Raw genomic sequence first — 15,075 nt, forward strand, 5'->3', positions numbered from 1 at the left:
GCTTGGTCAAACAGTGTTGGGCTGGTTGGGATGCTTAAACTGCTGGTGTAACCTGCTCCTTAAAGGATAATTCCGGTATTTAACACCTTGAGTCTATATTGTAGTTTGTTTTGGATGAACAAGAGTGGTGGACAACATTTTTTTGACAATGGTTCCTCTCTCAAGTTTTTGACTATAAAAGAATTGGCCATGGACCCATTTAACATTGGAGTCAATGGGCATGTCCGAAAATGTCATTAAAACAGCCAATAATGTTCGTTTACAAAACTGTTAAACTCACCGAGTGGTTAGTGGTGTTTGTTGATTATTATAAACAATATATCGTCGCAATATATGATTCCAATCCGTTTATTTTACTATAGTGGAACTATTTTTTCAACAATGGGATTTTACAAAATGACGAATAAAACACGACAGAAACTGTATTTCGCAACACTTTTTGGTTCTGGAACATCAACTAACATCACTAATCACTCGGTGAGTTGCACAGTTTTGAAAAATAATGTTAAAGGTTGTTTAATGACATTTTCGGACATGCCCATTGACTCCAATGTTAAATGGGTCCATGGCCAATTCTTTTATAGTCAAAAACTCGAGAGAGGATTGTCAAAAAAATGTTGTCCACCACTCTTGTTCATCCAAAACAAACTACAATATAGACTCAAGGTGTTAAATACCGGAATTATCCTTTAAGCAAAAAGAGATAAATGTTTTGTTCCGGGTCTTTTCTGAACCTGAAAAGACTGGCCTGAATTCCAGCCATATATTGATATAAATACCGTTGGCAAAATGTTTATTATCTTTGACTCGTATATCATGGCACATATCTAAAAACAAACGCACACCAGAGTAATATTTTGTTGCAAACATTTCTAAATGGTCTACCTCCATATGGTCTATCATTGAATAATTTTTTGAAAAAATGAAAGTGTGTAGCAGTTTTTCATTTATTATTATTTCATATATCATGACACAAGTACCAAACTATTTATCATGAGACTATGCTCCTGTTCGACTGAGGGCTCATTAGTGTAAAATCTTTACACTAACAAATTAAAACAAAACAGCAAAGTGTTTTTCCTAATTGGCAAAAATCTATCTAATACTAAAAATATGGAAGAAATGTCATAATTCCACATGCAGTTGTTTAAATATAAATTTAGGGCCATTTACATATAGATATTGCATATCTAATATGCAAAGCCACACTAACAATCATTAACATGGTATTATGAGCAATGAAACAATGGACTGGTATTATTAAAGTAAAAAATATTGTTTTAAATGACTAAGCTAATCTAACTCATTTGTATGGGGTAAATACCCTTTTAATGTTATGGCTTTTTACAGTGAAACATGGTGTATGAATATCGTAATAATTCAGTAGCATGTTATTACCAGTGTTGGGTGTAATGCAGTACTATGTAATTAATTACTGTCATTTAATTACTTTTCATTTGAAAGAGTAAAGTAAGGGATTACTTGTTGTGATATTATTACAGTTACTTCTGGTGTAATTGCATTAAATACTGTATAAACTATATAGAACAATTATATATAAGGTAATAGTGGATTTAACTTTTTTTTTTACATCTATGTTAAAATGTATGTTTTTATGTAACCTTCACCTTTAAATACTTTGGTCAGTTCAAGAATAATTTGCAAATGATTTAGTAATTTAATTACACGGTTTAAAATTTGATTAGTAGTAATTAATAACTTATTAATTAATACCATCATTGTACCATAATACAATGGTACTACTATTAAGAAATAGCCTAATGCTGATACCAATCTAATATTTTTTTCAACTGGCTTAGATAATAGCCAAATGTATTGGATGAGAATAAATTAGAAAATGTTTATTAACTGTGTAATGAAATGTTTGTATATCGAAAAACTTAAAGTACTTTGGTCAAGTCAAAAAGCATGCTAAATTGGTGTTTGCAGCGAGGCTATTAAAATTAAAACGTAAAACACAAAAATAAAAACTAATTCAAAGTACCAAAACAACTACAAAGTTATAAATAGTATCTCAATTATGTTAATAATGTATTTATATTGGTAAATAATAATGTTTGCCATCCGCGTGCTAATGCTCTCCGTCGACCGTTCGTCACTTCGGTGTAACGATGACGTCACGCACGGCCAGTAGAAACATGGCGACGAAGAGTATCCGTCAACGGAACAGACGTGGAAGCAAACAAGATGCGAACAACGTGAACAACACACCTACCACTGACAGCCGAGCAACAAAAGACGACAAATGTGTTGAGGACAATAATTCTAGTGACCCCCGAAATGAGTAAGTAACCAGAAACCAGTCCAGCTGAAGCGCAGTGTAACATTGTGTAGTGTTGACAGGTCGCTAGCTCGCTAACGTCAGGCTGTCTGGGTTATGCGATTAATACAGGTGGCAAACACATGGGATATCCACACACTGTCTAAATAACACGAAGAGACAGAAATACTAAAACGCGATATAAGCTCGCTTTTAATGTAACATGACGGCTTTCATTCAATCATACTAACGTGACTGTACTGGCTCCTCTACCGGTATGTCAGCTCTCCATAGAACAAACAAACGCTGAAAAAGAAGTTGTGTGTATATAATGGTCGTTCTTTTAAAATTAATGCTTGTTTTTAATGCGCTGGAACACTTTAGTGACACATTTTCAGATTTGCCTATTAGCATGTTTGATGCTGTGTAGCAAATCTCAGGTGCACATTCGCGCATGTCCAATTTCATAATCTTCTTACATTGTCATTAGGGAGGAGGAATACAATGACACTTAATTGATATTTTAGTCTTGATATTAATGTGTCATGCTTACTATATTAATTATGGTTGTGAATGAGTTTGATTATGTAAATGAATGAACCTTGCGTTACCATGTGCTCTGTTCCCATATTGTTATTACCGGTAGTTTGCTCCCAGGTAAGCACATTAGCTCATGTCTCCTGGCTCTCCATTACAGGTCATCCAGCAAGGCAGGACAGGTGTGGGCTCCTGAGGGCTCCACAGCCTTCAAGTGCCTGGTTTCAGCCCGCTTCTGTGCTGCGCTGCTCAGTAACATCTCTGACTGTGATGAAACCTTCAATTACTGGGAGCCAGTGAGTTAAATTTTTTCCTGGTTCACAATTTTTTGTTAAGCTCTCAGGGTACAGTAATACAAATGGCCCGGGACCATTTTGGGCCAGTTGATGTTCCTGTTGGCCAGACTCTGCATTCTCATTACTTCTTAGGCTATGTGTTGTTATGCTTTGCACACTTTGCTTGCATTTTTTGTATGTGTGTGATTTATTCATTATTGTTGTTTCAATTCTGCTGATTTTGATGTCACCACATGTATCTGACTAACAAGGATGGATTTAGTAAAAATTGCGACTTGTGATTGAATAGTAAAAATAGGTAAAAACTTATTATTATTATTAAAGGCATATATATATATATATATATATATATATATATATATATATATATATATACATATACATATATGTATACGTGTGTGTGTAAAACAAATAAATACAAAATTCTATAGCTTATAATCATCTTTGAATGCAACACAATAATGAAATAATGGTGCAATTTGTTTACAATTTTTTAACCCATTTAACATGTATAAATTACAACATGTTTTAACATATATTATGTATTATATTGTACACGTGTGTGTGTGTGTATGTGTGTATACATATGATTTTTATGGTGGGACAAGTTAAAGTGTGTGAGTGTGTGTGTGTGTGTGTGTGTGTGTGTGTGTGTGTGTGTGTGTGTGTGTGTGAGTGAAAATTGACAATGATGCACATTTTTGTTTTGTTTATACATTTTAACCTATTAGATTTAACATATTTACACATTTATTTTTAAATATTAAATTGTATTTTATTATTATTATGTAACGAGAAAATATTTACAGGGCAAGTAAAAAGCTAAAATACTGGTCTAACTGGGACAGCAGAAAGCGAATCCTTATTGTTGAGCCCTGGTCTGTGTCACTGTTGTGTCCCGTGATGCCCTGGAGTATGTAATAATCCAACCCATTACGACTGTGATACTTGTCTTCACTAGAAGGTTGTCATGTCTATTCCTGATCACAGACAGACTATAGAGTGGTCTAAAAAACCTTATAAATGTGCCATTTTGCTGAATTTCAACGTTCTTCTGAGAGCTACTCACTTTAGTATATAAAAGGAAAGTACCAAACATTCTTAAAACATTCTTTTTATCTTTCTCTGTTTGCTGGTCAGACTCACTACCTGCTATATGGAACAGGGATGCAGACATGGGAATATTCCCCGGCCTACGCAATTCGTTCCTATGCGTATCTTTGGCTCCATGCCCTTCCTGCCTGCTTCCATGCCAAAATATTACAAACCAACAAGGTAAACTAGTCACCAGCCCCAAACTAGGTACTAGATTGGTTACCAGTTTTGATTCTGTACTTGTAAGCATTTGTAAAGGTGAAGGATATTTCTTTGACCAGTGAGATGGCTGGAATGTAAAAATCAGATATCAAATATGAGGAAAATCACCCTGGGAAAGCTGTGGTTCTACTTATACAACTCAGTGTTATAATTCCTTATTTCTAACAATGAAAGAAGTGCAAATGGAGTGCAATTTTACAGTTTACTTGATCAACTCTGCCCAAGACTTTTTAAATGTATTTTTAAATAGCTCTCAGCTGTAATATAGTGTTTTTCATTAAATTATATTTACAGTATGCATTTGGCAGACACATTTATTCATAGTAAATAGTATATTTTGTTCAGTTGAGGTCCATTTTCTATACACCTTGCAGAATCTGCTAAATGTTAATTATAAAAAAAAAAAAAAAAAATAGGGATAAAAAAAAATGCATGTAATTTTTATTTAGTACTGTTCTGAATATTATATTTTACATATACAAGTCCACAAGATGAAATAATAGATGAATTTATTTTTAAAAAATGACCACGTTCAAAAGTTAACATGCGCTTTATTATTAATGCTGTATGTCGCTACCTAGATGATCCACAATTTTTTTTTGTGATGGTTCACGAGTCCCTTGCTTGTCCTTAACAGTTAGACTGAGGGATACAAACTTTTTTAATTTGAAGATCATCGTAAATTTGACTTATTTTGTCTTCTAAGAAGCAAGTCTTTTCTGTAGCTTCTGAAGGGCAGTACTAAATGAACAAATATGATCTTAAAACAAAATACGATCAGTTTGTACATCTTAATCCTGTTCAAAAGTTTTCACCCCCCCCCCTTCTTAATGCATTGTTTTCTTCTAGAGCATCAGTTAATATTTGCACCCTGGCCTTCTGTAATATAAGAGTCTTTGTTTGAGTCCCTCAATCATCCTTGGTGTGTAAAGATGGATCTCAAAACCAGTCACTGCTAGAAAAGGGTTCAAATATTCAAAAGATGCTGGAAAACCAAAGAATTGGCAGGACCTAGAGGATTTTTCTGAAGGACAGTGCACAGTTTAACTGTTCAGGACAAACAAGGGACTCATGAACAACCATCACAAATCAAAAAATCAAACAAAAAACAGTTGTGGATCATCCAGTTAACGACTCTGTATTAAGAATCAAGCGTTTGTAAACTTTTGAATGGGGTAATTTTTTTGTTATAAATTCAGCTATTATTATGTCTTGTGTTTTTTTTTGTTTTTTTTTGCAACTGTATATATTGGCCATTCAATATATGCCTTCTTAGACATGTGAAGATGTAAACTGATATGCTGATGTTCCTATTCAGGTCCTTGTGTTTTATTTCCTGCGCTGCATGTTAGCATTTACCTGTTGTGTGTGTGAGCTCTACTTCTACAAGTAAGTGCAGCATACTACATATGGCACCTCAGCATTGGGCTAAAATAGCTGAAATTTACAGTGTGATGAAATCAAAAGTGGCTTATAGATGTCATGGGTCTCACACAGGGCCGTGTGTAAGAAGTTTGGCCTGCATGTGGGACGGCTTCTGCTGGCGTTCCTCGTCCTGAGTGCAGGGATGTTCTGCTCCTCTGCAGGTGAGTCAAATCAAATGGGAGTCAAATCATTTGTGGCTTATCTGCTTGATCACATGGAATTTACATGATAGTTGTAACTGCTTGTTACTATTTTTCTTTTTTATATATATATATATTGTGTATACACTGCAGGTTAATGTGTGTGTTTGTGTATGTGTTATATGCAGCTTTCCTCCCCAGTACGTTTTGTATGTACAGTACTGTGGTAGCTATGACTGGCTGGTTCCAGGGACGCCCGAGTCTGGCTGTGCTGGGTATTGCAGCGGGGGCCATAGTGGGCTGGCCCTTCTGTGCCCTTCTGGGGTAAGAAATGGCCAACAATTTATATTTTTATATATTGATAAGGAGGGTCAAAAACCTGCAAATAAAACGTTTTCTGCCATAAATATTTATTATCAGCCATGATATTTTGTCCTTATGGGGAAAATTATTTGGCTGATTTATTTTAAGAATAATTTTCCTGAATTTTGTTCTCCACATTTTAGTTTTTGTGGGCTTAAAGTGTCCCTATTATGCTTTTTCAAATAGTACCCTAGTAATATAGCGGTTTGTAAATGTAAAAGGACAGGAGGGGTTTAGATCTTTCTCTTTGAGAAAGGAGGTGATGCTGCAATGTATTTTATGAAAAATTAAAGTGTTTTTGTCCTTTTGATGCATGTAAACTTATTTTATGAGATCTCCAAAACAAAATTAGGAGCCTTTCAAATAATAGGATAATAGCATAATAGGATCTTTAACACATTAAATCCCATATTATTTTATGTGCTCACAACTGAAACCAATTTTCTAACAGATATTATAATATTTTACCATAATATTATATATATGTCTATATACACTAATGTTTAAACCTTTGGGCCAGTAAGTTTTTTTTTATTTTTATTTTTTTAACTTAGCATTGAATTAATCAAATGCGACAATTTATTTTAAAAATTGTAATTTTGTAATATTACTATGTTCTTTATAAACTTTCTATGCATCAAAGAATTAAAAAAAAATATATATATATATTATTTCCACAATTCTTTTCAACAGTGATATTAATACTTTTTTTTTAAACTTTGGTATGAAATAGCATATTATAATGATTTCTGAAGGATCATGTGACACCGAAGACTGTGGTAATGGCTGCAGAAAATTCAGCTTTGTATGGAATAAATTACATTTAAAAAAAAATCTAATAAAAAAATAAGTAATAATATTGAACAATATTACTGTATTTTTTAACAAATAAATTCAGCCTTGGTGAGCAATAGAGACTTCTTTTAAAAACATTAAAACCCCAATCTTACCGACTGAACTTTTCGTCGCAAATTTCTTTACTTTTTCACTTTATGTAACTTTCAAATCTGACTGTTTACAGAACATGTTCATCAGGTAAAAATCCCAGATTCATCTGCGGCCTGGGTCATGTCCTGATCCCACTTCTTTCTCACCATTACTTTCCAACCTACTTTCCCAACAATGCAAAGCAAAAAACAAACATAATAATAAAAAAGTAATCGTCAAACTGTAGTTTAATAATCCATGAATTATCCTGCAGTTCCCTAATAAATGAAAATCGTGAGTAAATGAAACGGTTACTAGCCAAAGTCAATATTTACTCACTTTTGGCGAAAAGCCATTAAAATAATCCTGATCATCCAACTAGGTGAATTTAGGATCTGTTTACTGATTGATTTTGCAGCATACCCATTGCCTTTGACCTGCTGTTGCTGAGGAAGGAGTGGAAGAGTTTTATCACGTGGACTCTGGTGGCGTTGCTGCTCTTTCTGGTTGGGACACTCTTAGATCTTTCTGTCTGTCTTAAGTTTCTGAATTGTTTTTGTGTCCTTTTGATCTGACTTCAGGCACTGAGATTTCATCAATAGCAAAATGGCATTTAAAAAAAATAATATTCAGAATCATTGTATTATACTGACATGTTAACACTGATAACATTTATCATTGTTTTATTTTTCTGTAGGTCCCTGTTGTTGGAATAGACAGCTACTATTATGGCAAGCTAGTGATTGCTCCTCTGAACATAATACTATACAATGTGTTCACTCCTCATGGGCCAGATCTTTATGGTACGCTTGTATTTACTTCTAGAAAATATTGACATACTTAAAGGTGCTGTATGTAATCTTTCTGACTACTAAAGCTAAATGAAATACCATGCTACTAAATTATATACCATGTTTGCTGAGATTTAGGAAACATGCTAAGTTCAAATACTTGTTTCTCCTAAAAACAACGCTGAATGCTACAGCCAGTTATTCAACTTTGAAATGTACGTTCCATGACAGAATGTCTGTTTTTGTTTTGGTCTGTGTGATCCCGCCCACTGCCAATTCATCTAATAGCATTTCAACACTCCGGGTTGCCAGTATGGGGACAACAGCACATTTCATCCTTTAAAGCTAGCTAAAAAAAAAGTGGGTCAGAGATTCCAGATTTTAGCTAACCTACAAAGCCTCATCAATAATAGCATTGCAAAAGTATACATTAGCCGATCAACGTACAGTGTAAGGCTCGTCGCTTTCCATTTTCAATTGTGCTCCTTCCGGTTGTGTGTCCTGGCAACCCGCATATGTGTTGACTCTGAGGGGGCGGGGAGATAACTCTTCAATATTTTCACTGCAGTACCCATTTCAACCACTATCTGTCAATATTACATACTGCACCTTTAAAACATAGGAAAATAGTTTACAGTAAAGCATGTAAATGATCATTCTTCTAAGTGCCGTCAGATGGCATCAGTCATCAACAGTTAAACCTTATTGCAGTGTTTTTTTCTCCTACAGGCACGGAGCCCTGGCATTACTACTTTGTAAATGGTTTTCTTAATTTCAACATTGTGTTTTTGTTGGCCCTGTTTTCTCTTCCTCTCACGGCGCTTATGGAGGCACTGCTTCAGAGATTCAATGGTAAGGGAGAATATTGTGACTTCATTTAAGTCCTTAAGTTGCCAACAAAATCTCCAACAAAATAATTGGGTATCCTGTTAATCTCATGTTTCTTATTGTATAAATTGCAGTTCAGAACCTCGGCCGGCCGTACTGGTTAACGCTGTCTCCTATGTACCTATGGATGCTGGTGTTCTTTACTCGTCCACATAAAGAGGAGCGCTTTCTGTTTCCCATCTACCCTCTCATCTGTCTGTGTGGGGCGGTGGCACTATCCTCGCTGCAGGTTAGAATTGCTTCTGCATGAAACAGAAGCTGCGTAAGCCTTTTCTTCCCTATTGTGACGTTTATCCCAGTGAAACGGCTTCTCGAACAAGAAAAATGTAGGGTGGGGCTTGATTTTGTCCATTGGAAATTGATTGGATCATTGTTTGCTATTGCTGTGATCTCGTCCTCGTACCTGTAAACACGTCATCAGAGATGTTGTTGCAAGAGTTATTTTGATAAATCATTCATAATAGATAATGCAGTATTCCATAAAAAATAAGAATTATCAATCTTGATTTCATAGTGTGTGACTTATGTGACTTATAAGTGACTTATTATGTGTGACTTATTATGTGGTACTGAATGTTTTGTATGATTAGTATACTGAACAAAAATGGTCATTTAGAGAAATATTACAATTTAAAATGATTGTTTACCCTTTTAATATATTTCTAAATGTAATTTATTCCTGTGATGCGAAGCTGTATTTTCAGCATCATTACTTCAGTCTTGAGTGTCACATGATCCTTCAGAAATGCTGATTTGGTTTTCAAGAATTTTTTTTTATTTTTTATCGTCAGTTGTGCTGCTTAATATCTTTGTGAAAACCAGTTTTTCAGGATACTTTGATTTAATAAAAAGTTAAAAAGAACAGCATTTATTTGAAATAGATTTTTTTTATAACCTTTTATAAACTTTTTTTCACTAACTTTTAAACAATTTAATGCATCCTTGCTGAATAACAAATATGAATTGATTAAAAACTGATTTCAAGCTTTTGAACAGTAGTGTCCATGAAACTTCAAGATTCTTTTAAAGAATATCATTGTATATGCATTAGCACATGTCCAAAAACTACAGAGAACTGCACAGTGTTGTGTAAATTTAGTTTGCTGGTAAACCTGCATGGAATTTGAATGCGATACTTTAATTTATTACCCCTTTTAAACAGTTTTCTGTCTGTTTTATCCATGTAGAAGTGCTATCACTTCATTTTCCAGCGCTATCGTCTGGAGCACTATACCATCTCCTCCAACTGGCTGGCTCTCGGCTCTGTGCTGCTGTTTGGAGTGCTCTCACTGTCCCGATCTGTGGCCCTCTTCAGAGGTAAGGACAAATCATGTAAGGGCTCAACAATAAGCATGTTAAAAGAGATTTGGGCCAATTCTACTGAAATATGCCCCCAAAGGTAGGGTTATATATAGCTGGCTGATGAGGTTGATAAACAAAATGATAAAAAATGTTTTACTTAATGTCTTGCATTAGTCTTACATTGTAAGTCTTACAAAATGTCTTACATTATGTTTTTTTTTTTCGCCGCTAGGGGTCGCTAACCTCTTACAATAACAAAGACGTAGGTTGATGACGCATAAGCATTAAGCGGAATTATGGAACTTATCGTCAAGCTGATGGATCTAATAATGTTTATGGATGAGTGAACACATTGAGGTTTTACTTTTTAACATGACTGTGGTATGAAGTAGGGCGCAATTGCTAATAAGAGACAGATATCAGCGGCACACGCGAGTCCCGCGGATATAAAGATCATATTATAACATTTCATCATGTTGAACTATATAACATTGATTAGTTTTATGTAAATTTGCTTTGCTCACCTGTCTAATAAAGTACATGCAAGAGTCAAATCATGTCAAATTCAGTCTCTGTCAAGTCAAAGTTTGTCACAGACCTGGAGCTCTCGGCATCTCGAAAACGCCACGCTGATATTGATCCTCGTTTTAGTTCTCCTTTTGTCCCGAAGTCTGCTTGCCATGGTCCATAATGTTTGAACGAAACAACAACAACAGCGTGATAGTTCCACTAGACATAACGCTGTTCTCCACATCTGTCGCCATGGTTACTATGGCAGTACGAGCGGAAACCAGGGATAACGCGGATATTACATCATTGACAGGTGACAAGTGAACAGGGAGTCTGGGACGGCCCATTATTAAAAATTTGAATTTCTCTGAAATAAAAATATTTTGCAGGAAATATATATCACACTGCAAGTGATTTTTGGATATTTTTATTACAAAATTCTTACATATTGTACCTTTAATCTTTACCTTGTACAGTACACTACTCCCTTTGTGATGCCTCTCTCACTTGGGGTTGTTGTGTGTGTTAAGGTTATCATGCTCCGCTGGATTTGTATCCAGAGTTTCATCGCATTGCTAAAGACCCTGCTGTCCACACTGTTCCAGAGGGAAGACTGGTAAATGTTTGTGTGGGGAAAGAGTGGTACCGCTTCCCCAGCAGTTTTCTCTTGCCCAACAAGTGAGTTTGAGTTCTGAATAAACTCTTAAAGACTGTACTTAAGTATACACTACTGTTAAAAAGTTTGGAGTCATTAAGATTTAAATGAATACGGTACTTTTATACAGCAAGGACACTGTAAAGTGTCAAATGTAAAGACGTATAATGTTACAAAATATATATATTTCAGATAAATGCTTTTTTATTCATCAAAGAATCCTGAAAAAAATGTATGGGGGTAATGTTATAATATTAAGGCATACAGTAATATTAAGCAGCACAACTCTTTTCAACATTGGTAATAATAAGCATATTAGAATGAATTCTAAAGGATCATGTGACACTGAAGACTGGAGTAATAATGGTAAAAATACAGCTTTGAGTTTGCCATCACAGGAATTAATTACATTTTAAAGTGTATTGAAATGTATAACAGGTATCTTAAATTCTAATTATATTTCACAATATAATTTTTTTACCTGTATTTTTGATCAAATAAATGCAGCCTTGGTGAGCATAAAAAACATTCAAAAATCTTACGAACCCTTAAACTTTTGAACGGTAGTATATCTCTGATATATACTAACTATATCTTATTAATTTCCAGCTGGCACTTACAGTTCATCCAGTCAGAGTTCAGGGGTCAGCTACCTAAGCCATATGCCATGGGTCCTGATGCCACCTGGATACTTCCATCAGACATGAATGACAAGAATCGTGAGGAGACATCTCGATATGTGAGTGACCTAACAACACATACACTTGGGACTTCAATTTTGGTTTTGTAATTGATCTTTTTATTTAAAGGAGTTAAATAAAGGATTAAAAGGGATTTAAGGAAATAAAGGGGGAAAAAAAGAAATAAGAATGGTAAAAAGTTCTAGGTCTAATAATTGTAGTTGTGAAATAATCAATTACAACTATTTGCAAATAATGTTTTATTCCATTTTATTCACTCTTATTTCTGTCTTATATGTCAAACGAAAAATGTTTCTTTTCATGTCAAATTCAGTTATGAATCCTAAAAATGCTAACATTTTCAATTCAAAATTGTTAAAAAACATGTACTGTTTGTTAAAACATTTTTTTAGTAGTTTGCATTTCTGGATATTGCTGTCGGTCATTTAACATTTCTATAATGAAACGGTTCAAAATATATTATGTTTTGTACAAATATTTAGCTACTTGCATCTTACCATGCACTCTCCGCTGTTAAAACTGAAGTGCCATTTTGGAATTGGCACTCATCTTCTGTCATCAGTAAGAACCGCCTTCTTTGATTTGATTGGTCAGCTCAATCATTTTGACTTTGAGGAGCACTGTTAGACCATGAGGCAGACAAGCCTAAAAATGTAACTTACATCATGCACAAGTTAAAGTCAGTGTCACTTATCTACAACCTTTAAATGTCTCTGCACATGTAGCTGAATGTGAAGTACATATGTCATTTCATGTTCTCTGGCTCTCAGGTAGAACTGAAGCAGTGTCATTACCTGGTGGATCTGGCAACAGAAACAGAAGCCCCTCTTGAACCACGATACGCCGCTAACAAAGACGAGTGGAGCGTTGTTGCTGACAAGCCTTTTCTAGACACCACCAGGCAAGTCTTTATTGGTGGAGTATATGGGCATTTTGCAAAACAAGTGGAAATTTGTGAACATACAAGAGACACTTGTGGGTAATTCATTCAGAGTAAATGAATTCTGCTGTAGAGTCCTTGAAAATTGTAGGGTGTGTGCTTATCCACTAGAGGGCCTGCTTGTCCTTTTAAAGATACTCATGACATCATTTTATAGCACTCATAATGAATCGTTGTGACACAGGGTGTCTAATCATCCTAAGAGAGATTATCCTTGACCCAATTTACTAGTAATGAGCTCTGCGTGTCTTTATTGCCCAGTTCATGATGGCGAAATAAATGTAGAAATGGTTTCTTTTTGAAGAGAGTGGATTGTAGAATTCTAGCTTTTGTATATATTTCATCCTTTTCGTGATCCTGTTGCTGTTCCCTTTTCGTGTGTCTCCCACACAGGTCCTCCAGATTCCTCAGGGCCTTTTTTGTCCCGTTTCTGTCCGAGCAATACAACACCTACAGCAGATATGTCATCCTCAAACCGAAACGACTCAAAAACACCCGGAAAAGAACGCAAGCCTGACCTGCCTTTCCTGCTATTTTTTCATAATCACACCCCTCCATAAGTCCTGTCTCTTGCAGTGCTTCATCATTTGGTCCCAAGATGCTCCTCCACAACTCTTTCTGGCACACGTGGGATTGTTTTTGTGCGTGAGTGCGTATGAATGAATGGAATGAATGTATACACGTATGTCAGAGTTTGTTTGAGCAACTTTATCAAGTCATGCCGTGTCAAGCCTGTATGTAGACATCCTGTGGACAGTTTCAGCACAGAGCATGAATGCCTTACCCATCTTCCCCGATCATCTCCGCTCCATTCCATGCCTTCTGTTCATTCATTCCTGCGTGTGCTTCTCTGCATCTCTCTGAAGCGTTTCAGAAGATTTCTGTTTAGATGACCCTTTAAGGACTACAGTCCCTCATCCTTGATCTGGGACAATGAACTGTACTCCATGAATGCAGACCCAAACCAGATCTCATGTGTCCAGAGATATGAACTGCTGTTCATTTGTCCCGTTTGAGCAAGCCTCAGCATCTCAGGATGAAAGTTGCACCAAGAACTGAAGTTTTTCTTCAGTTCCATCGTCTGTAAAAGTGGACATTGACTGTGAGGTCAGACTGCAGACCAGAACAATTGAGTGTTTACATTCCAAATACTGTTTGTCATCTGAATCATATCAGTGTTAACTGTGATTGAGTCAAATAAAAGAAGGCTGTCTTAATGTGTGACTGTTTCAGAGAGGTCATTTCTGGAATGGATGCACTAATATCTGAAATTCAGGGTTTTCCCGGTTATTAAAAACCTGGCATTGTTATTTCCTAGCCTGAAAAAGTCATTCAATTATGTAAAATCTTAAAATAATAAAGTTCTTCTAAATTTCACGTATTTGTATTTAATTAAAAAAAATGTAATATGTAAATTTAAGTTACTTTTTTCCTGGTTCTGATCTTCTCCAAAAATAAAATGAATTATATTATTTATAAAAAAAATGTTTTACATATTTTAAATTAAATACATTTTTACTAATAAAAATAAAAACAATTAATTTATAAAAAAAATATATTATCACATATTTATATCTAATAATATTTTTTTTTAGTTGTGCTTTGCTGTAAAAATACAAAATATTTTACTTTATATACTTAAAATAACCAAATAGTTCAATAATATTAAATATGTAAATATAAGTTTATATTTAAACCATTTTAGTAAAAATATATAAGTTTAAAGGGGTGGTTGATTGATTTCACTTTTCTAACTTTAGTGTGTAATGTTGCTGTTTGAGCATAAAACAAAATCTGCAAAGTTACAACGCTCAGTCCAAAGCAAAGGGAGATATTTGCTTTTAAAGAAATAGCTTTTTAAGGACTACACGACATTCCTCCGGGGTTAGTGACATCACAAACCCTAAAATTTACATAAACCCCGCCCCCTGAACACGATTTATAGATTATCATGACAGAATGTGCTAATCAATGACTAGAAGATAACTGCACATAAACTACA

At 34.9% G+C, this 15,075-nt stretch overlaps 1 protein-coding gene across 2 annotated transcripts; it reads left to right on the plus strand.

Moving 5' to 3' along the window:
- Positions 1 to 1,807: 1,807 nt before the first annotated feature.
- On the plus strand, positions 1,808 to 14,449 carry alg9 (ALG9 alpha-1,2-mannosyltransferase). Of its 2 annotated transcripts, XM_079606749.1 has the most exons (15): positions 1,808 to 2,305; positions 2,979 to 3,114; positions 4,255 to 4,389; positions 5,750 to 5,820; positions 5,929 to 6,017; positions 6,185 to 6,320; positions 7,705 to 7,792; positions 7,984 to 8,089; positions 8,807 to 8,929; positions 9,040 to 9,194; positions 10,153 to 10,282; positions 11,308 to 11,455; positions 12,042 to 12,171; positions 12,904 to 13,034; positions 13,467 to 14,449. In XM_079606749.1, exons 1-15 carry the CDS (start codon positions 2,133 to 2,135, stop codon positions 13,588 to 13,590), a joined length of 1,875 nt encoding a protein of 624 aa, XP_079462875.1. In that variant the 5' UTR covers positions 1,808 to 2,132; the 3' UTR covers positions 13,591 to 14,449. The 2 variants fall into 2 exon arrangements, with proteins under 2 accessions (XP_079462875.1, XP_079462876.1); XM_079606750.1 differs by lacking the exon at positions 1,808 to 2,305 and having other exon boundaries at positions 2,984 to 3,114; positions 4,250 to 4,389.
- Positions 14,450 to 15,075: the final 626 nt, after the last annotated feature.

This window comes from Phoxinus phoxinus, assembly GCF_949152265.1.
Source record: "Phoxinus phoxinus genome assembly, chromosome: 3".
NCBI classification, from domain to species: domain Eukaryota; kingdom Metazoa; phylum Chordata; class Actinopteri; order Cypriniformes; family Leuciscidae; genus Phoxinus; species Phoxinus phoxinus.

Bases quoted from the DNA above. Each gene is read 5' to 3' on its own strand.
- alg9 (XM_079606749.1), top strand. From the start codon at position 2,133: ATGACGTCACGCACGGCCAGTAGAAACATGGCGACGAAGAGTATCCGT. The intron at 5,821-5,928 runs GTAAGTGCAGCA...GGTCTCACACAG, and splicing joins TGTGAGCTCTACTTCTACAA to GGCCGTGTGTAAGAAGTTTG. The intron at 8,930-9,039 runs GTAAGGGAGAAT...TATAAATTGCAG, and splicing joins ACTGCTTCAGAGATTCAATG to TTCAGAACCTCGGCCGGCCG.